General features: G+C 45.1%; 3 protein-coding genes across 3 annotated transcripts in view; 1 reads left to right on the top strand and 2 right to left on the bottom strand.

The window, feature by feature from the left end:
- Positions 1-10, top strand: part of tmem121b (transmembrane protein 121B) — a 1,179-nt gene extending 1,169 nt beyond the window's left edge. The window contains exon 1 of the mRNA XM_070929391.1: positions 1-10. This exon is cut by the window's left edge and continues 1,169 nt beyond it. Within this exon, the coding sequence (XP_070785492.1) occupies positions 1-10 (10 nt within the window).
- A 6,064-nt stretch (positions 11-6,074) lies between these two features.
- On the bottom strand, positions 6,075-13,488 carry il17ra1a (interleukin 17 receptor A1a). Its single transcript, XM_070928880.1, has 11 exons — positions 13,371-13,488; positions 11,977-12,001; positions 11,539-11,685; positions 11,337-11,458; positions 10,821-10,947; positions 10,525-10,572; positions 10,281-10,435; positions 9,673-9,747; positions 9,516-9,585; positions 8,500-8,610; positions 6,075-8,405 (listed from the first exon to the last, which is right to left on the bottom strand). Exons 1-11 carry the CDS (start codon positions 13,467-13,469, stop codon positions 6,973-6,975), a joined length of 2,412 nt encoding a protein of 803 aa, XP_070784981.1. The 5' UTR covers positions 13,470-13,488; the 3' UTR covers positions 6,075-6,972.
- Positions 13,489-16,473: 2,985 nt separating this feature from the next.
- arhgef39 (Rho guanine nucleotide exchange factor (GEF) 39) overlaps positions 16,474-20,529 on the bottom strand; it is a 36,469-nt gene continuing 32,413 nt past the window's right edge. The window contains exons 8-11 of the mRNA XM_070929216.1: positions 19,156-19,244; positions 17,261-17,378; positions 16,823-16,920; positions 16,474-16,513 (exon numbers count right to left, since the gene is read on the bottom strand). Of these exons, the coding sequence (XP_070785317.1) occupies positions 16,474-16,513; positions 16,823-16,920; positions 17,261-17,378; positions 19,156-19,244 (345 nt within the window). The remainder of the gene's footprint in view (positions 16,514-16,822; positions 16,921-17,260; positions 17,379-19,155; positions 19,245-20,529) is intronic.

Here is a 20,529-nt window from a genome sequence, read left to right as displayed (position 1 = left end):
CCAGTCCTAGAGGGCCGGAGGATGCGAGGGTCACAGCTGGAAACTGGAAAAATCCCAATTAGGTCCCAGTCTGCGCTTTCAGATAGTGGTTTTGGAAAAGTGAGGCCAAAGCAGCGAACCTACATGTAAGTTATTAAGGCCAGAAAAACGCCATTAACTTAGATTACAAAGTACATTAACTAATACTGACCATGCGAATAGGCTGAACTTAAAGGGTCGCTTCACCCGAGGTGCCAAAATACACGTTTTCTCAATTACCTCCGGGGGACAGTTGAGATCACCGCCTCCACCTCAGTGCAATAGAATTCTGCAGGAATGAGTCCTAAAAACCCGGAAATGAGTCCGCATTTTCACACTTCCTGTTCCCTCGCCTCGAATCAATGGGCTTTTTTAGTTATTTATTTATTTTTTGATTGGGTTTTTTGTACAGATGCCTGCAAAAATAAGGTCTGTGGCTAACACAAGCTTAAAGTTTAGTTCTACGGCGTGAAATACGTGAATTTTGAAGCTTTTTACGCGTCTTAAAAAAAGGCGGATGCTAGCAAGCGGCTAGATGAGACGACAGAGGTTGTCGGGGGGGGGGGGGGCGTTAACACGGGAAGTCGTCTGCTCACTAGTGCCGCCTTTCCAGCCTCGTTGTGTTTATCCTCTATATCTACCTGTCTATATATCTACATCTATCTATATGCTCTTAAAAGTGAAGCTTAGCGGTGGTGACGTTGAAGTAACGCGACCGTGGTGTAGTTCCTTTATAGGCTAACGTTAGCTTTTTCCTTCTGGCGATTCCATTTACGCTTCAAGAATCATAAAACACGGCGTTCATCAGTGAAGATTATTATTATTATAAGCGTCATGAACTTTTTGTTTCGCCACAGAGCTTATTTCCTGCGACAATCCCGTTGGCTTTTTGTCGAGGGAACCAGGGGCGACGCTAACTTCCGGGTCGGCCTACACAAAAAAAAAAAAGTCATCCCTGCAGCGCTCTATGACAGGGCTGGATTAACCTGCTAGCAGGGCCCCACGGGCAAATAGGGAGCTGTGGGCCCCTGTTGAGCCCCCCCCCCCCCTTCCATATACTCCAATTTAGTTGAGTTATAAGTTCATTAAACACTAACTTATTTCAGGATATGCACCACGTAAGCATAATATCAACTGAGATATGAACAATATTTAAACTAGATTTGAAAAGCGGACCTCTCTAAAAGAGGAGGGTCTTGCTGAAGGTGCTTTAGAACTCTCACACTGCTGTGAGCACAGACTGAATAATATCCACCTCCGTTGTATCGGGGTTAAGGCAGAAATCTCAGAGATAAATATATATATATATATATTAGAAAATAGCCAAATCCCAATGGAAATATGTGCAGGGTTAGATTCCACCTGAACTGACCCTTTAAACAGTAGATGTTTCTTTTATGTCAAGTGCAACTATGTAACAACACACCAAAACCACGTGATTAAATAGCCCCCCCCCCTGCCCCCTTGGTGTCTGTGAGCCCCATGGCAGCTTCTTAGTAGTTTGGTTATATCAAGGGCTTACCAGTGCAAACTCCTTCACCAATTAACAACCTTTAGTGCAACCGTACTTTCCAATTTTATATACGCCGGCTTTTACGAGAGAAGCAGCGGTTTCTTGGCCAAAACCTCAAGAGAACATAGACTTTTTTTTTTGTTTGTTTGTGTGTGTTAATAACACCATTTTCTAAACGGCCTGTCAGCTCCGTTTCGAATGTTGTGTTGCAGGAACGCTCTCACTCAGGAATACTCTCCAACATGTATTTCTATGACGTTAATCCCACACACATCAACAGTTAACCTGCCACGGGGGGCCACGAGGTAAAAATGAGCGAGTAGTCGCGGTCCTGTGTTCAGTTTTGACTTTGGACCCATCTGTAAGTGGTGCGTATTACCAAACAACTTTGTGATGAATCAAATGACCACAAGGTCGACGTACGGTGTACAAAACCTGAGGTCTTCGGGGGGGCCCCCCGAGGCTCTGGGGTCCTGAGGCAGTTGCCCGCTTGGTAATCCAGCCAGTGACCAGCTATGTTTATGCAATAACCGCATTGGGGTTATGGTGGATATAACATCATACAAAAAGAATACACATATTCATCATCATAGGCAGCAGTTGGATTCTGTGTAGGTGTTTATGTTGGAACAATGTCAGATAACTGCATCTCTCGAAGCCCCTGGAGCGGACTAATCTTTCTGAGGTTTTCCAGCTCGGAGAGTCTGACTTTCTGGGGGTCCGATTACACAGGAGAATGGATTTTACCGATTTTTGGGACGTGCCTGGAACGCGTCGTCCATACCAGCCTTACAAACGCTCCCTTTCCAGACCAGACTACAGGTGCTGCAGCTGATGCAGCCTACGGAAGAGAGAGAGAGAAAAAAAAAAAAAAAAGGAGAGCGAAACCGTTGGCGTGTTGGACCTCGTAGAGTTCTGTGCTCAGTTCCGTGCACTTGAATTGAATGCAGAGAAGACACGTTAAGTGCAATTTGAACAGTCCTCTGGTTTGACTCGAACCAGGGGCTCCACCCATTTAGTGTTATTATTTTTTTTGTCTGCGGGTCTGTGCCGGTTCTAAATGCCCCGTCTGGTACTGAGAGCAGAGTAGACGTGTGTGCTAACGCCATGTATAAAGATCCAACAGTGCCGTGACAGGTTGACAGGTTTTCTACAGCCCTTTTTAAATGGACCCCTCGGCCAACAAGAGTTCCTGGTCGGTGTTGGTGTTATTATTGGCTGCGCTACTGTTCTACGACTTCTGTCGCTTTCTGGATCATGAGTCCTGAAAGATCACTCGGCCACTGACATCGGTCGCTTCTTTAGGCACTGTATAGTTCTCTGGGTCGCCAACACCCTTTTATCCCTTCACGGGCCTGCGGCAGTTCTCCTCTGCTAAAAGGTTCATGCCAAGCATGCAAGAAAAAAACAAAGCTCGGCAGAGTCTGAAAAGGTTTGTGTCATTTTCAACACACCTGTGAGTCACGTCTGGGGCTTTTGGCTCGTTGTTTTGGTGTTCCAGTTGGCAGGTGTTTCCCCCATTAAATTACGGAACCCCCATTTCCACCAGTAATAGATCTAGATTACCAGTAAATCTAGATTACCTGGTGGAAATGGGGGTTCCATGCAAGCTAAATCTTCACCACAGAGGTAGCAGGCCAGAAAATATGATGTCATTTTTGTTATGGTCTAATTGGTCGGTTGTTGGTCGTCAACATCAACGCTCATTTCGGAAGGCAATACGTCGGAGGACTTGTTGACAAAAGGTCTGTCCTCGTGATTGAGCTCTGTTGTAACTCTGAGCTCCCCCCCCCACACACACACACACACACACAGCCAAACAATGCGACTAAAAAGCATCGGACCTTTCCACTCCATGGAATTCAAACAGATGAAAAGTGACGCACAGGTTCGGTTGAAAATCCACCTTTTTCCGGAGACTGCACGTAGACGCTTGCATGTCGATGAGTTGAAAATGGGAGACAATCTGCATTCAGGTGCTGTTGGGAACAAACATAACCAAACCCCATCTCAGTGGGTCAGTGCACTATTTACAGCAGCACATTTACTAGACAGCATGTCGCGGCATGACCGCTGTCCTCCGCCAGTAGCTCTTCAATCATCTCGTATTAACGTTGCATCTAACAAACAATGGCTGATCAAAGTATATTAGATAAGAGTGTGTGTGGCTGACGTCGTGCAATGTGGCTCAGAGGGGTCTGAACTGATTTTTAGTGCCTAATATTTTGGAGCTGAAAGAACTTCACTGAGGTGGATTCAATCACAGCGAGGGTCTCGGTGCAATTTGCCAGCTTTGTTTGCTTTCTCTGAGCGGTGCAGGCGGACCGCCGAGGTTTTTTTTTTTACTGCGTCTCACCAATATTTCGCCTTCCAGACGGCCAGTCATTTCAATACAGCCTTGAAATTGAACTTGCGCACTTGCCACCTGCTAAACCATCGCGGTGTCTTATCATTACACTGAATTATGCCTGCGTAGTAATGCACCTTGAAGTGCAGATCGACTTGAAAGGGCCACATACTTTTGTGCACTTTTGGCCTGGGTCTGTTTTTCCCGGTTTAGTCTAGGTCCCGTGATGGGAAATCTTAATGCCAGTTTCTTCCCAACTTTGTGTCAACAAGCCTGCTCCCCGTCCAGCACGAGCCAGGCCTCATCACCCAACAACCGTATGGCTGGAATGGTGGGATTGTGGCTACCGTAATGCGGACTGAACTGAGAACGAAAGTATGTAGCGGTGACGACGAGGTGCGACGTTCAAGCTGTATTGGAATGAGCTGATGCCGGTGGACGGACATGTGTGTGAGATTTGTGGGTAAAAAAATAAATAAAAGGGTAAAACATGCAACAACAAAAAAAATGGCTCCCATTAGCATCTACATTTGGAGATATGGGTCCATTATTGTGCAAATTAGGGAATTGTTCATTTACCTTTGAGGGTCCTGACGCACCAGACTCACTTGAAAGAATCGGCTGTATCGCCTGGTGCTGAATTGGCCGAACATGCAGCTGACAAAGGCCGGCGAGGGTCGAGCAGCTACAGGTGGGTGGTCGGCCAACCACAGCCAAACGCCACAGATGTGGCATCGGGTTCCGTCGCGGTTTTGTTCACGTTTGAGAGCAAATCTAAACGGGCGAATCTAAACAATATTTACAAAGTTCTTGAAGGAGCCCTCAGCTGTAGGAATAAATAACATTTTTCAACCGACTTCAGTCCTAAAAACCCAGTGAATGTATAATAACCGAAACCTCTCGGCTACTTCTGTACAAGGATATGTCCACTTACCCCTGAAAACTCTGACCTGCAGCCGTCAGCCATTGCGACACAGGTCCATGTTGTCACCTGGACCTGGTCTACGTACTCCAGAGAGCTGTCTGAGGTCGTGCTTTGATTGGAGCATTGTATAGGGTACAAAGGGGGCGGGACTTAACGTTCAGCCAATCCAGCTGTGGACAATGCAATGAAATGTTTATGCTAAATAATAATAATAATGAATAATGATTGGTATTATTTAGAACAATATATATATAAAAAAAAAGATAATTGAATAGTCTCATGGTCAACTTTGACTTTTCCAGAGCTTTCAACCACATCATCTGACTTAAGTGCAGATCTTTGGCCACCGGTGGTCGCGTACGTCTTTCTCTTCTCTGGTCACACATCGACGACCCTTGACCTCTTCCCAGTGGATGCTGTTAGCGGTTTTGGTCTGGGTTTTTCCAAAGACAGCTGATGTCACACACAAGGCCGGTCCTCCTCAGTTTCCCACCTACACATACACACAAACAGCAATGAAGTGCCATACTGGGAGGGCGTCTCCATGGCCGAGACGCTATCCGCTGATGGGTAGACCATGAGATGCGGCTGAAAGGGGGATTCCGGAAAGCGAATAAGTGGAGCTTGAGGTTTGCTGCAACGCACGCACACACACAGCGCGACATGTCGGCTGCTCCGGCTTCGTTTCTCGTATTGCACAGAGAACGGCTTCCGTTTGTTTATTGCTCATCACGCCTTGCCAAAGTCTTTCAAATGTTATATTTTATACTCTTTTGTATCATTTCCTTGTGCCAGTAATCGACGCTCCTACGCTTTATTTGGATTTGCACATGGAGCTTGCCGGCGCGGTCTTGCTCACAAGCATTTGTTTACATTTAAACGGACGTATAGTGGACCTTTTAACCTGCATGAACAAGCACAGTGCGTGGCAACACTGAGACGACTAAAGGCTCTCATGGACGTGGATGTTGAAAGGAGCCAATCGTGCTACCCGGACTCAAATGTTATTTCCTCTTTTCAGCCTACAATGCAGTGAAAAACACAACGTGTGCAATCGGAAAACACTCCCCCCGTCTTATAACATATGGGCTTTCCTTTTCTTCAAACTCGTTTACAGGGAAACAACATCGCTGTCGTTCACAGGACAGGGATTCGACCTGTGCTGTTAAGTTGTGTGGTGTATATCTGTACTGATATAATCCAATCTATGTACTGTAGATGTAAGAGTATTATGTGGTTGAAAACCTGAAATAAATCTGAGGAAAGTGCTGTACGTGGATGGTTTATCGTGGATTGTTTTATAACAAGAGGAGAAAGAAAGTGGAATCCTTACATGAACACGGTGATGGAAATGTTAGAACAGTGTTAGTAACATGTATAATGTGAGCAAAATATAAAAATTAAGCAATAAAAGCCTGGAAACTAGATTTTCTCAGGGCCCCCGCCACAGGGGTGGGGGCCTCCAGATTGTGTAAGGATGCAGGTGCTGCCTTATGGCTCGGAATCAAACAAATGCTGTCAGATCACGCGCACGGCCGGTCAGCGTGTAAACACTACTGAGCAGTCGTTACGCACAACATGGAGAACACAGTGTTCAAGGCATGTAGCTACAGGAAAACATATGTCTATTGTGTATACTTTGATGCATTAAGCATTTTCAACAACAACAAAAAAAAGTATATTCACAGTGAGCATATTGTATACTGTAAGTACTGCAAGTAATACAGTATTGAATGTCCGCAGTATTCAGCACCTGCATGAAAATACAGCACTGCAAAAGGCCGAAGGAAAAGGAAGAAAACAATGTAAATTTAAAGCACATGACAGTACACTGTAAAATGTTGTGGCGGACTCCGCCTCGACACGTACTCTTCTGCCTCGTATTCTGTTCAGCTGGTTGACCCCCGCAATTAGAAACAAGTGTGAACGGTGTTGACTGGCGTGTTCAGCTTGTGTTTGCCGTTTTGCACACACACGGTGCTAAATGTGTTTTAGAGAGCGAGAGTGTTTGGAGTGTATGATTCGACAAATGGGTTTTAGGTCACTGAAGATTTGGTTCAGAGGAGGGGGTCTAGTGTTTTAGCGATTCTGTGTCCCCCTCTTTGTTCCATGAAAGTATGGCGATGTTGGTTAAAGTCAATGAAAGTCCAGCACTTGGGGCCGTGAGCATCAGTTTCCTTCAGGACCAATCGAGTATCTCAGATCCTGAGACAGCTCCTCCTGCAGCCTTCTCAGAGCCGCCAGTGGGTCCTCTTTAGAAGGCGGTTCATGCTGGGAAGACATTTTGGAGATGTAGCCTTGGTCGGATCCACTGTTCGGACCCTTTCCGCTGGGCTCCAGGACCTCGTCCTCCATCTCCACAGGCTGAGAGTGGCCGATTTCGAACGGAGGCGAATACTCACTCTGCACGCGTTGGGGTTCTGGAGGGTCCAGGGGTGTCTGTAGGGCCGAGCTCACCTGGTCCGAACGAGCGGAGAGTTGGTTCATAGGGAGCAGGGAATCCTCCTCCTCGTCCTCGGTGGGCATTTGAGCCAAGGGTGCTTCCTGGAGGGAGAGCCAGTTCTGCCTCGGTGGTGGCGGCTTGTTCAAAACAGGCTCAACTAGGTTGATAGGTTCTGGAGAATACAGGTGATCTGTCAGCACGTCGTCCAGGTTTGACGGATACTGATGTTTGCACTCGGGGCTCACGACTGGTGTGAGTTCCACCACTGACAGCTCGCACTCCGTGTTCAGCTCAGGTGTAAGGACGTGAACGCTGTTGCCATTTTCACTGATTTGCACCTCATGCACATAGACGGGAGGCCCATCTCTAATTAGAGGAACACACTCTAGGACTGGAGGGATTATCAGCTGGTCAATGAGCAGGTTAGCCTCAGTCATGACCTCCTCCTCACTGTCCACACACTCCTTCTCAAACCACTCAGGATTTTCCAACTGGTAGGCCTGGAAGGTTTCGATGGCATTCTTCAGGGCCCTCCCTGAGGGGCAGTTGAAATATTCTTCCCCACCAATGCCCTCGATGTGGTTGACCTGACCTGGCTGATACTTCTCGATGTCTAGGATGCGGAAGTACAGCTCTTCGAAGTGCTTCATCAGCTTGTATTTGACTGCGATGTCGAAAACCGACGGGACGTCTTGTGGGCCGCTGATGACGTCGAAGTACGCGACCATGTACTTGCCCAGCGTGCCTGCCTGGTGCATGTCTGGCAGGAAGAGGTTGAGAAAGGGAGTGAGCATGTCGTCGGTGGGGGAAACCATGTCCTCCCTCAGTGTCACCTGGCCCTCACCGCACATGGCCCTCCACTTCGCCTGGACGCCTCGCGAGCACAGCACCAGGATCTTGTCGGACGGATTGTTAAGCTGCTGCCGTTGCCACTCGAGCCAGCGAACGCGGCCCACCATGCCTACCGAGGTGGAGTCCAGCAGGTCCACCAGCACCTTCGTGCCACACTTGGCCTGGAAGAAGGCGCAGAGCTTTAGCACTATGTCCCTGTAGAGGTGGTGGTCCTGGGAGTAGATGACTAGCACTTTGGGAGGTTGTTTGAGCTGCTGCTGCTGCGGCTTCCCACCTCCCATGGGTGCTGCAGCAATACTGGCTCTGCCTGAAAGTGCACGATAAGATGACATCAACAATTTCAAACCAATGTTTCTTAACAAATAAGACAGAACTGACAATGTGTTGTATATGTAACTGACCTTGTTTCTTGCAGAGGACATACATAATAACAGCCATCACTGCACACATAAACACCACTCCCAGGGCGACAAATGTGTACGGAGGGGCATCGGGGGCGTCTGTTGGCTTGGCTGTGGAAATCAGAACACCCTGTTTTTACAGAGTCAACTGTGACAATTTTGGTCCGCCATGGCGAAATTGTTAGTCATTTAGTCTGTCTGATTTGGTCTAAGTTCAGCCCACAGACTGTATAGAAAGATGGACGACATGACAGCCCCCCCCCAAAAAAGAAGCCAAATCTGTGTGACGTCATCCATCTTTATATACAGTCTACTAGTTTAGCCCAAATGTAGCCCAATACATAAATTAGACAACATGAAATGGTTGTTTATATCTGGGGTTATGTGTACACAATGTCAAACTACAAAAGTACCCGACCTCGATACTGTATATATGCAAATTAAGTAATAATAATAATTCATGCAATCATAACTATCATTATCACTGGGGTTAAACAGTGGATTTGTTTGAGATTAATTCTGCCTCGGAGCACATAGAACGATATGATCTTATTCAAAGTTGCAGTGATTTTGAACATATTTTAATATGGTATATAAATGACCCCCCCCCCCCATGTAAACATATTATCCCTGCTGACACATGTCGACAATGTCGTTGTGAGCGTGTTAGCATTTAGCTCCACCCATCGGCCAATCTCTCTCCCACTTGGTCAGGGGCTTCCCACCTTAAATGTTTTTTCCTCAGTCTTACTGACACATTTTGTTCTGTTCGTCAATAAAACAAGATGCATTCATTTAATATGCAACATGAGGACTATCTGCACATAGTGGTGTAACTTCACCGCTGGTCTTTTGCTGTTTGCTTGTGTTTTTTTTCTGGGAATCTGGGAATAAAGCCACCAACCTTTGTTGTCCAACTTTACCATAATGTGAGGCTAAGTACTCACTAGATGGAGCATCCAGTCACTCCTCTCTCTCTACTTGGCCATATGATACTCTACATCTGCCAAACATACCGCGACAAATATCCAGAGTCCTCCTTCGACGGGCACAGTCCTGGCCGCATTGTGGGAAAAGAGGTTTGATCTGCGGCGAAGAACAGGGTCGAGTTAACTCTGGCACGACGGTCAAATGTGGTCATAGATAAGGCAGAGTGGTTAGTAATACGCTAACCTCAGCGTCGAACTGGCAGCAGGATCTGGGCCATTTATCAAGGCTGAATGTGACATTCAGGGTCGTCTGGTTAGCCTGGAGAAGAGAGTTGTTGAAGAGAAAGAAGACACCATGAGAAGACCAAGAACCCGCTGACTTTGAGACGAGGGAACTGGAAGCGTAAAAGTGTTCACTCATTTCCAGGTTTTTAGGACTCATTCCTGCAGCATCATTTTTATTGTAAAGCACTTTGCAACTGTGTTTTGAAAGACTCTATATAAATGAAGTTTATTATTATTATTATTACAAATAGCATAGAATATACTCTATGGAAAGTAGGTAGACAGCAGGGCCACACATGCTGGAACCTCTCGGTCTTAAAGGCAGTGACCTCATTTAGGATCAAGTGGTTTTTGGTTAATGAGCAGCCTTTTTCTACAATCAGCAGAAAAAGGGCACATGGTTTCCTGTACTGAAATAAAAAATATTTTTTTTTAAGAAAAACTGGGGTAAAAACTAGGCTACGGTACAAAACACAGGATGCTGTAATGAGCACCTACAGTAATGTTCTGGGTCAGACAGCCTACCGCACGAGTACTCTTCAAATATCCGGCCTGACGTGACCTTACCTTGTACGCGCGCTCTACATGCTGGGTAGTGGAGCAGCGAACAATCACTATGTATTCCTCACAGAGTCCGTCAGGAGTGAAGCTGACAGTCAGGGCGGATTTCCCGCCGGCTGCGGGGATGGGAGCCAGACTGATGTTAGGCTGCCACAGGCTTCCTATACAGCACAGCGACAAGACGTACGCGTTAGAGGTGGTTTATGTGTTCTACTCGCTCTCACCGGACTTCAGAACGACAAGGACTCACCTCGCTCTACGCAAAACTGGGTCGCCCGCATTTTGGGATCTTGACAATCTGGGTAAACCGCAATGCAGAGACGCCAGGTCAAGAGGATTCAGAGCTCAGCAAATAAGTGAAGATGACACCACGTGCACAAAATCCCAGCGTTTGTTTATTTCACTCGGTTGTTTTGAGTTTAAGAAGCTGTGCAAGGGCTGCATGGATAATCTCACACTGTATTCTTGGTAAATACATTTCACACAACAGTGACAGCAGCATGCACGGGCCACCCAGCCAAACCCGGTTCCGACTTCGCAACTCACCAGGAACGATAACATCAGCGCTGACGTCGTAGCCGCTGTGGCGCCACTCTGGTTTGGGGATGTTGAAGACAGAGACCCGGTACCTCTGACCAGGGTCCAACACCACCATATTAGCTGAGAACGACCACTGAAAAACAGAAAATAATAAACTGGGTGCTGGGTTTTACCCACAGCTATGCAGCGGCTGTCCAAATCCCGGTTTTTCCTCTCTGATTATATATTTTCTGTTGTGACACAGCTGCACATTTCATCTACATTCAGAGCAACAACAAGTGTGCTTGAGAGCAGAATAGTCTGCGGTCCGCATCTCTGCTTTCTTATGGAGTCTCGTAAACTGTTTCATTCTGTAAAATGAATGTGAAATATGTGATGTTTCCTGTGGTTGTACATTTTAAAGTTAAATGCATCAATCTGGTGCACTTTGAGAGCAGAATTAAGAGGCTAGCTCTTAATGGGAAACACTGAATATGTGCTATACATATAATGGCCAAGTGTAAATAAGTTGTTGTGAGCCACCTTTTCCCCTGATGGACTTCTCATGGAGAGTTTGTCTTTGAAGGAATATCGAACACACAGGTTCTCGTTGGTGGACGTCACCAGGACATGAAACTCCGTGGCTTTCAGGTAATAAATGCTGCCTGGGGAGAAACAGAGCGGAGGTCACTTCCTGACAGCGCTACATCACATCACAAGCGGAGCCAACGGCGGACTGGCTCACCATCATCCTTTATGGTCCAGTTAGCGACCAGCACGGGGTGCAGGTGTCCCGTCCCGTCCCGCCTGGTGTCCACAGACACCTGCAGCTCCTCCGGGCTGCTGGGAGTGTACACATGAACATCCAGCCAGTTTTTGTCCATACAGTTACCTACACGCACGCACACACACGCACACACACACGCACACACACTCAATGTCAGACAGCTGAGAACACTTTTCCACGCACATTCTAGCATTCATGTATTTACAGCATGTCTTCATTTGTTTGTTTGTTATTTTATTTTGTAATGTAAATCCACAAGACACTGAACACTAAAGTTGCTCCCGACGGGGGCCGGCACCCTGCATGGCCATCGGCGTGCGCTTTGGGAACCGCTGAGGTGGAAAACCATTTGATATGACAACAGTAGGAACTGGGAAGAGTAAAAATTCCACTCACTTTTGGTGACTTTACACGTCAAACCCTGTGGCGGGAAACAAAAAGAAAAAAGGGCGAAGGTTAGAAACGAGAATTGTAGCATTATTCATCTTACAGAACTTTTCACCAAATGACACAAAGTGCTTCGCAGAACAGCAAAAACACCTTGAAAATATCATTAAACCATTAAGACGTCAATGAGTTAACAGTGGTTTAAAAAGGTGCTATACAAATATTATTACTTTTAATACAATTATTAACTGTTCACACACCTACAAAACATGAATATAGATACGTGTGGACAAAAACGATTGCGTCAAAGATGAAGTGATCAGAATTTGGCGGTAAAAGGTCAGAGGTCACTGTGGCCTGAAAATGATCTTTTTCGGTGGAGTAATTGCGACGAAAAGTCACACAAATGTTTCTACGTTTTTTGTCTTTTTTTTTACCCAAAAAGGTCAAAGGTCAACATCACTTTTTTGGGGGGTTTCAAAATAGGGTTTCAGCCATCGTTTGAGAATGAATTGGGTGTGATTCCAGATGTCGCGCGCACGTCAACTGGGACGACACAACAAGTAGCACAGTACGGGCTTTCCTCCATCTTGTCCCTTCTGCCTTTCACTTCCTGCCTCATCCTGAGTTCTAAGCGTCATCTGAATAACTTGATTGCAAACAACATTTGGCGTAGCTATACTCTGTATGTAAGAATCCATCTTTACATAGCAATCATGTACATGTGTACCCGTTTAGCCAATACATCTATGACAATCCTTCACTGATCAGTTCAACAATGTACACTCATGTTATAGCTTTTAACCAATTCAGGTCTTCACTACATACGTTATATGAGTCTGGACAGACATGGATGTAAACAGCAGGGCGATAATTCTACTTTTGTGTGTTTTGTGACACGTTCACGGACATTACCATATAACAGAAAAAATACAATTATTACAAATGCAATTCCCTCCATAGCACAAATAGCATTACTTACAATGAAGTCCTGTCTGTTACAAATAATGGTCAGAAACACATGGATAATAACAGCACTGTAGAATAATTTAATGAAAAACTTAAGATAATAGAGGGAGATGATAAAGTAGAATAATAATAATAGTAATAATTAAAAAAAAAAAGAAGAGTAAATCTGACATGGGTGTCAGTGAATCAATCTGGACCAGAAATGACCGTTAACGATTTACATAAACTGCGCAATAACAAAGCATTTACGCTAACACGCATAACCTGCGCGTAAAAGAAAACTAGAAGAAAACAAGAACGTTTCGTCGTGTCGGACAAAACTTTCTACAGTTCGCTTGAGGCTTACAGACAAATGTCGACGAGGAACGACGGAAAGCTAAAAACACTTCTATTCCGTCTCCCGCGGTGCGCCGTGTCAGGCGGCGCTAGCTTACCTGTCGAGTGCAGCCGGCAGGAGGCCAAGTCAAGGTCCTCACCGCGGCCGACAGCGACGCACACATTAACAGCAACACCGGCCGACGGAGGGCGGTCATTTTGGGGGGGGGGAAGTGTACCGTTCACAGCATCAGCTCCAGTCCGCAGGGCACCCGGCGTTCGGGCATTTTCAATTCGGTGCTGCGGTCTAAAGTGAAGCTGAGACGCGAATGCCGAGGGGGCGGCCGACGCTGCTTGCTGATTAATGAAAAACTTCCTGCTCTGTTTACAGTAAGTTACCTCACGCTGCCTTCACGTCGCTCGGGAATACAGGAGGACTTTTCTGTTGAACAGTGCTTCACAACGGGCAAGAAATCACGGACGGACGTACAGTTGACGTACAAAGTGGTGTCGTGCCATTTTAACTTGAGAGCTTTTTTTAAAAAAAAAATTATTTTAATTTTTATTTATGCATCTATTTTCAACGTTTTTTGCGAGGGGCTGTACCTGCTGTACACGCACGCCCGTGCATTTGAGACCTCTGAGTGAGTCCCTGGCGTACCCTTTTACAGCAGACACAACTCAATATCTAAAATATTTACATATTAACACTGCATATACTAAAAAATATAGACAAAGCAGTGATGGGATCATTTCTACCAGGACGTTTTTTGTTTGTTTGTTTTTTTGACTTGCCTTTTCTCCTATAGAGCCAGAACGCAACATGAACACCTCTTTGCGTCTCTTCCTTGTTGTGTGGGCTCAGAGGAACATGTCGCTGTACTTTCACACCACTTCAGAATGACACATTTCCTCTTCACCCCTTTTCTTCATCAGCGATAGTGTGTGTGTTATGCCCTAATTAGACAAACACCTACATGACGCTGTAATTAGAATGCCGTATTAGACCCAAAATATACTTTACTTAAGAGACTATTATACCAAATTATACTGTAATTAGAAATAGAAGGGGGGGGGGGCAGAATTGCCAGGTCCAGCCCTCTTGTATGGTAATCAGGAGATGATTCAGATGTGGCTCATCCTCCTTGACACACCTCAATCAACACAAGAACAGGAAACACACACACACCAGGAGCCACAAACAAGAGCGGGAGGGGTCATCATAATAGTCATAATATTTAATCATTTATAATAGACATTTTGGCATTTATTTAACATAGACATCCTTCTCTGTGAATATTTCTCCTAAGCTACTTTGGTTATGAGATTGAAAAAAAAACTGGATCAGGTCTGAATCCAACAACCAAAAAATATGAACCCATCCTTTATGACGAAACGTTTTTGGGTTTTTTTTTTTTATGATGGAGGTCTAAGGACCAAATTGTCATTATTAGTGCGTAAACATGACAGATGAGTGCAGTGTACTTTGGTTCTTTCAAAGTGAGGAGTTTCTGATCCTGCACACCTGTCAATGATACTAAAAGTTGCAGAAAAAAAAGGAAAAAGATTATATGAACTTGTAGATACAAAACCAATTCTGTGCCCCCCCCCTTTTTTTTGGTTTAATGGAAAATGTTGCCACACCGCTGTGTCTGTGTCTCCATCTAGTGGATGTTCGGTGAATCCAAGTGCTGACAAATTCACAATGACTTCTTTCGGAGTTTTATTGGGATCATTTCCATTATTTCCATCTCCAATCAGGATTTGTAACCAGTGTAACAGCTTTAGATAGCAAAAATTGTGTAAGATAAGATGTAAAAAAAAACTGTAAAATACACACTAAGCTTAAAAATGCAAAATAGTGTTAATAAAATACATCAAGTATTATGCAGAAGAGAGGCATATATTTGTTGATTTGTGAATAAAAGATATGATAAAAATATACAATGAAGCATAAAGGACATGATGTAATCAGCATGTAGAACTTTTTATCTGTTAACCAGGTTTGCTTGCCTGGATGCAGATACTACTAATTAAACGCCCTCATTCAATTCATAATAATAATAATAATAATAATAATCATTCACCACACTGTGTCTCACACGTAAAAGCTACGAGTAACTACTGCATGTCCAACAATCAATCAAACCAGACGTTACAGAAATGGTACATTTGAACAGATTGTCAGTGAAGCTGAAGGAGTGTAGAGAGGAGCAGCGTGACCTGCTGCACCGATGTGTTCAGGTCATGCGGGACAATAGAAACCCGACGGCCGGGCGACCGGCAGTGTTGGAATAAGGAGCGCACACTGAGTGAGCGGTTATCTAGCAGTGTGTTGTGGCTGGATGGCAGCGGCGGCTTTGTCGCTCTATGGAAATGAACGAGTCAGGGTTCGGCTGGCAAAATTATGGTCAATGGTCACAATTATGGAAGATTATAATGGCCACTATTAAATAAAAAAAAAAAAAAGACATTACAAAATACATACTCTTATATACCTATATACTGTTTATACACAGTCAAATACATTGTGAAATAACCTTAACACCACTGAACTCATTATTGTGAAATGTTATTTTCATCAGTTACTTATTTTTATAGTCTTGTTCATTTTTAGTTTATTATAGTTGTTATTTCAAAAAGATTTTTTTTTCTTCTTCCAAATGTGTATTAATGTCATAAGAAAAACTAATGTCAGGGGAACAAAATCCTGTCATTACATAAAAACAGACTTTTGAAAAGGGGCATTTTGGAAATAAAATGTATTTCTATGATAAAGTGAACTCTAATAAGACTAAAATGAAAACTATTTTAAATAAGAGATAAAAAAAAAAGAATCAGTTGGGTTTTTGTTTGTTCATTTCACAACCACTTTTGCTTTGTATATTTCACACTTTAATTATTCACATGATGATGTATTTCATAATGTTTCTTTATTCAATATTGGCCATTTTGGAGTTCCATACGTAATTACTACTTGATGTTGCAACAGCGACGCCGCACAGAGCTTCCAAAGAGCTGACTGGACAGAATCGGAGGCGTGAACGCTCCTGTTATGTGACCGGATCACTGGAAAATGATGGGCTTTACAGCCACTGTATGGGGGCCTGACACTGCAAACCTGGAACACAAAAGTCAGTCTGAAGTGACACTCTCAGACAAACCACGGCGGATCCGCCGCCATCCCAGACGAAATTCCATTCAGAGAAGTCCGAAGTCCATTCAGAGGATCGCGCAGCTGGATGTGGACGCATCTGCACTGCTGGACACACAAATAAAGAGGTTTCAGACCCTATTAACCGTATTACTGTATCACTCTGAAATATGTCCATATCTGCTGCTGTCAGAAAGGTTAAAGATCCCCTCCAGACAGGTTTCAAGACAAATTACTCTGCTTTGAATGATAATTTGTGTCTGATATGGTCCCCCCCCCCCCCACAAAAAGTTAAATTACCTAATTAAATATTCTTAATCCTCACAACATACACATAAACTAAAAAAAAAAATCTTCTTATCACGCTGATGTTTGTTCAAGTGCCCAAGACCACTAAGACACCTAAAATGATCCCACCTCTGCTCCGGAGTGTCAGACTTCTTCATCCTCTTGGGGGCGCTGCCCTCCCACTCAACTGGGGGCTTCTGAGCATGCTCGCTGGTCTCGCTGCTCATCTGCACGGAGGGGCAGAGAAACGCTTCATTCTAGGACGGAAGCTCTGGAAATTTGGGTTCAAATTTGAACGTTTCTTTTGCGACAGGAGACGTGTCGTCCATCTTTTTTTTTTGTGTGTGTGTTCAGTTGCATTTTATGAATTTGGAAGGCACTCAAATTCGGTTAAACAATAAAGTGGTGTCAAAACAACAACAAAACATTTAAATTCCATTCTTCATATTCAACTTTTTGAGATATTACATCAAGGAACTGGTGGAAAAGCATACATCATTGTATCAAGTTGAATCATTTCAATCTGTCCTTACTGTATTTGCTTTTAATACTGTGTGTGTAGCTCACCATGCTTCTCTTCTTGCTGCTGCTGCTGCTCGGTGCGTTGTGGACGTCGGCGGCTGAGTGGAGGGGTCTCCGGCACAACTCGTCTCTTTGATGGACGACTGTCTTGGACTGCAACTTCCTGTGAAGACGACACACACGCCAGGGTTATCAGTTTGCCCGGTCCATCTGTGTCCCGACATCGCCAGGCCGATCGGCAATTCACTCCGGCCGCTGTCCCGCCCACAAGGTTCGCCTCAACTTCTACCATCGGGACATTTGAATGACTTACACTGGCTTTTAATATGTGCGAGACAATGAGAGGATTTCATGCCACGATACATTTCCACCGAGAGTTAATGAATCATAATATGGAAATGTATCTCGGGAGCTCAGCTTGAGAAGGTGGATAGGGTCAGATTGAAAAAAGGTAAGCAAGAGTTTAACTGTCTTTAGCCTTCGCTACGTCCCTGGTGGTCGGGCCCATCAAATATTGATCTACACACTAATTAAGTCCCTTAGCTAGGAGATTTGTGTGTGTGTGTGTGTGTGTGTGTAGGTATTAACATTTTTTTTTTTAACAATAGGAAACGCTGCACAGATAGAAGATAAAAGTTAAAAGATATTTCTTTAAAGTGGCGATAGACACGTTTTGTTTCATGAAGTAAAAGTTGATTGGCTACAGAATAATGATGCCATACGTGTTCAGATTGGTTCCCTATAAGCCTCGCTTTCACTGCGCAGGGCCCTCCCATCTCCCGGGGGGGGGGGGGAATGAAGGCTCGGTTTTTACGGCACGAAGGGAAGCGCGTCAACCATTATTACCACCACCGGGTGTTTTACTCCGCCTTTATCATGGCAGCTTACGGTTGTTTCTCGCTTTGGACGGTAGCCAGGCCGCTAGCTCACACTCAAACTATTGCCACCTCTAGCTTGCCGCTGTAGTCAGACAGAAGATGATAGTAATGTGGAGCACAGATGAGCGTGTGTGTGTAAATGTGCGTATTTTGCCGTCAACAACGGCAAGCGGTCTGATGAGACACAGAAACAAGACATTTTTGATCATCACTGAGAGCAACGGCCAATAAGATTCAGAGATGGGCAGTCCGGGCAGTGTGTAGTCTTTTTTTTTTTTTAAATCAATAATAACACACACACACACACACACACACTCAGCCCTGTACTCCTCCCCAGTGGTGTGAGTGCGGCTGACCCCTGGTCCTCTCAGCCTGTCCTCTTCCTCGGTCCTCCATCACAGCTAATTACGATCCCTGGAGTTTAGAGCCGTCAGCCTGCAGCCTCGGGCCCCCACCCCCCATCTGCTGGGTGGTCTGAGCTCTTTGACAGCCTCCTCTCTCTCTCTCTCTCTCTCTCTCTCTCTCCTCTCTGACAAAGTGATAAACTAATTAGCCTGGCCTGGCATGCCGAGGTCGGGGAGGGGGCCCTCAGCGTAGCTGGCCCCTCCACATAGTGGGGCTGACCCGGACCCTCCTCCGGGGAGCCGGGGCCAGGCGGGCTGAGAGTGGAGTTGCTGAGGTCTGGCTGATTAATGCTGAGAGCCTGTCTGAGAGACAGACAGGCCTGAGGTACAGTATCAGCCCGTGTTCAAGTTATTTTTTACCGAGAGTCTTTCTGCACCTGCTGACAGCGGGGACGACCAAACCTGTGCCCGCACGCCGCACACTTCTCCCAGAAGTCATTCTTTTGGTTAAATCCACGGGTTCATTAAACACAGGCGACGTGTTTGAGCTGCATGCTTTTCATCAGATAATGAGAAACAGGACGACAACGTGTCCAATGTTCAAATATCCGAAAACTAAGGGTTTTAAAATGACATAGCAGCAATGTATGACTTCTTGGAAGGCTCACAGACACCCTGTGTGTGTGTGTGTGTGTGTGTGTGTGTAGCAGGTACATACCTGATGGCTGAGCTCAGGCTTTGGTACCAGTCATTGAGGTCTTCCTGGTTGCTGGACATCAGCAGGAGTTTGGCTTTGGGGAAAGTTAACTGGAGGGAGAGAGGGGGGGGGTGAGAGTAGGAGAGTTGGTTAGGATGTTTGGTGGCAGTATGAGTGTGTATGAGGTGTTCACAAATCAAATACATACAGTAAATGCATGCAGGTATTGTATGTATTCACAGGTAGACTGCCTTGTAGTACTACGCTAATTCACTGTTTTCATTCAACACACCTTTAAATGGACATTTCAGTGTGCAACACGGCCTTGGAGCTTCCCCACCTGCAAATTACATTTACACGCTGACTCCAGATCTGCACGTGGACTCTCCATTCTGGCAGACTTTTAAACTATTCAGCACTTTAAACTCAAAGTCTGGAAGTCAATGGGGTTTTTTGGGTTTTTTTTTTTAATGGGTTTTGTTTTGGTTTTTTTTGGTTAGATGCCTGAAATAAGAGATTTACACGTTTTGTTCTACGACATACAACGCGTCAGCAGATACCCCCCACTCGTGAATTTTGAAGCTTTTACGTGTCTTGAAAAAAACGCGGTTGCTAACGAGCGGCTACATGAGACTACAGAGGTTGTCTCGGACGTTAAACGTCTTCACGCCGAACGCGGAAAGCCATCTACTCGCTAGTGAGTGGGCAAAGTAGAGTCTATTCTTCAGAAACAGTCTTTTCAAGTCTTTTCAACTGCAAAGTGTTGCAAGGAAACTGGAGGGAAAAAAAGAAGCGTGTGGTGCTTGTGCCCCTTTTGACAGTTCAAAGCAAGTTTGTCCCACATTAAACACTTTTCCCACAACAAATCATAGTTTTCCAGGACATTTTGTCTTTTTTTTTTCCCCCCCCGGGACATGATTTGAAAGATGCATTTCAGCCTCGCGGGAACCATAAAAAAAACCAAACAAAAAAAACCCGGCAGATCTATCAGCTTTCGGCTTGTATTTTAGTGGCCTCACCATCTGTTAGTCATCAGAGGCCCCTCTCTCTCTCTACAGCGGGGCTAAGCGTGCAGTAGCATTATAAAAACAGTAGAGGGCAGGCCAAATCAAGCAAAAAAAACTAAACTAAACAAAAAAAAAACACCCCTCTCCTCTCTGTCAGCTCGTCGTACAGGAAAACCTACTTCTGCTGCTTGTCACGGCTGTTCGTCGCCCCTCAACACTCAAAAAAAAACAAACAAACAAACAGAGAAAGCAAGTACAGTCGAGTAAAGTAACAGAACGCGTCGGCGGCCGGACAGAGACGTGTTGTCAGACCTCCCGCGGACTCGTCTCAGGCCCACAGTCAACAGTAATTATCAACTCTCATTCACCTTGCTGAAACCAGCCCTCA

This window comes from Enoplosus armatus, chromosome 22, assembly GCF_043641665.1.
Source record: "Enoplosus armatus isolate fEnoArm2 chromosome 22, fEnoArm2.hap1, whole genome shotgun sequence".
NCBI lineage: Eukaryota > Metazoa > Chordata > Actinopteri > Centrarchiformes > Enoplosidae > Enoplosus > Enoplosus armatus.
This window is presented reverse-complemented; position numbering and strand designations above follow the sequence as displayed.

Bases quoted from the DNA above. Each gene is read 5' to 3' on its own strand.
- il17ra1a (XM_070928880.1), bottom strand. From the start codon at position 13,469: ATGACCGCCCTCCGTCGGCCGGTGTTGCTGTTAATGTGTGCGTCGCTG. The intron at 12,002-13,370 runs GTAAGCTAGCGC...TTCCCGCCACAG, and splicing joins CTGCCGGCTGCACTCGACAG to GGTTTGACGTGTAAAGTCAC. The intron at 11,459-11,538 runs GTGAGCCAGTCC...GTTTCTCCCCAG, and splicing joins CTGGACCATAAAGGATGATG to GCAGCATTTATTACCTGAAA.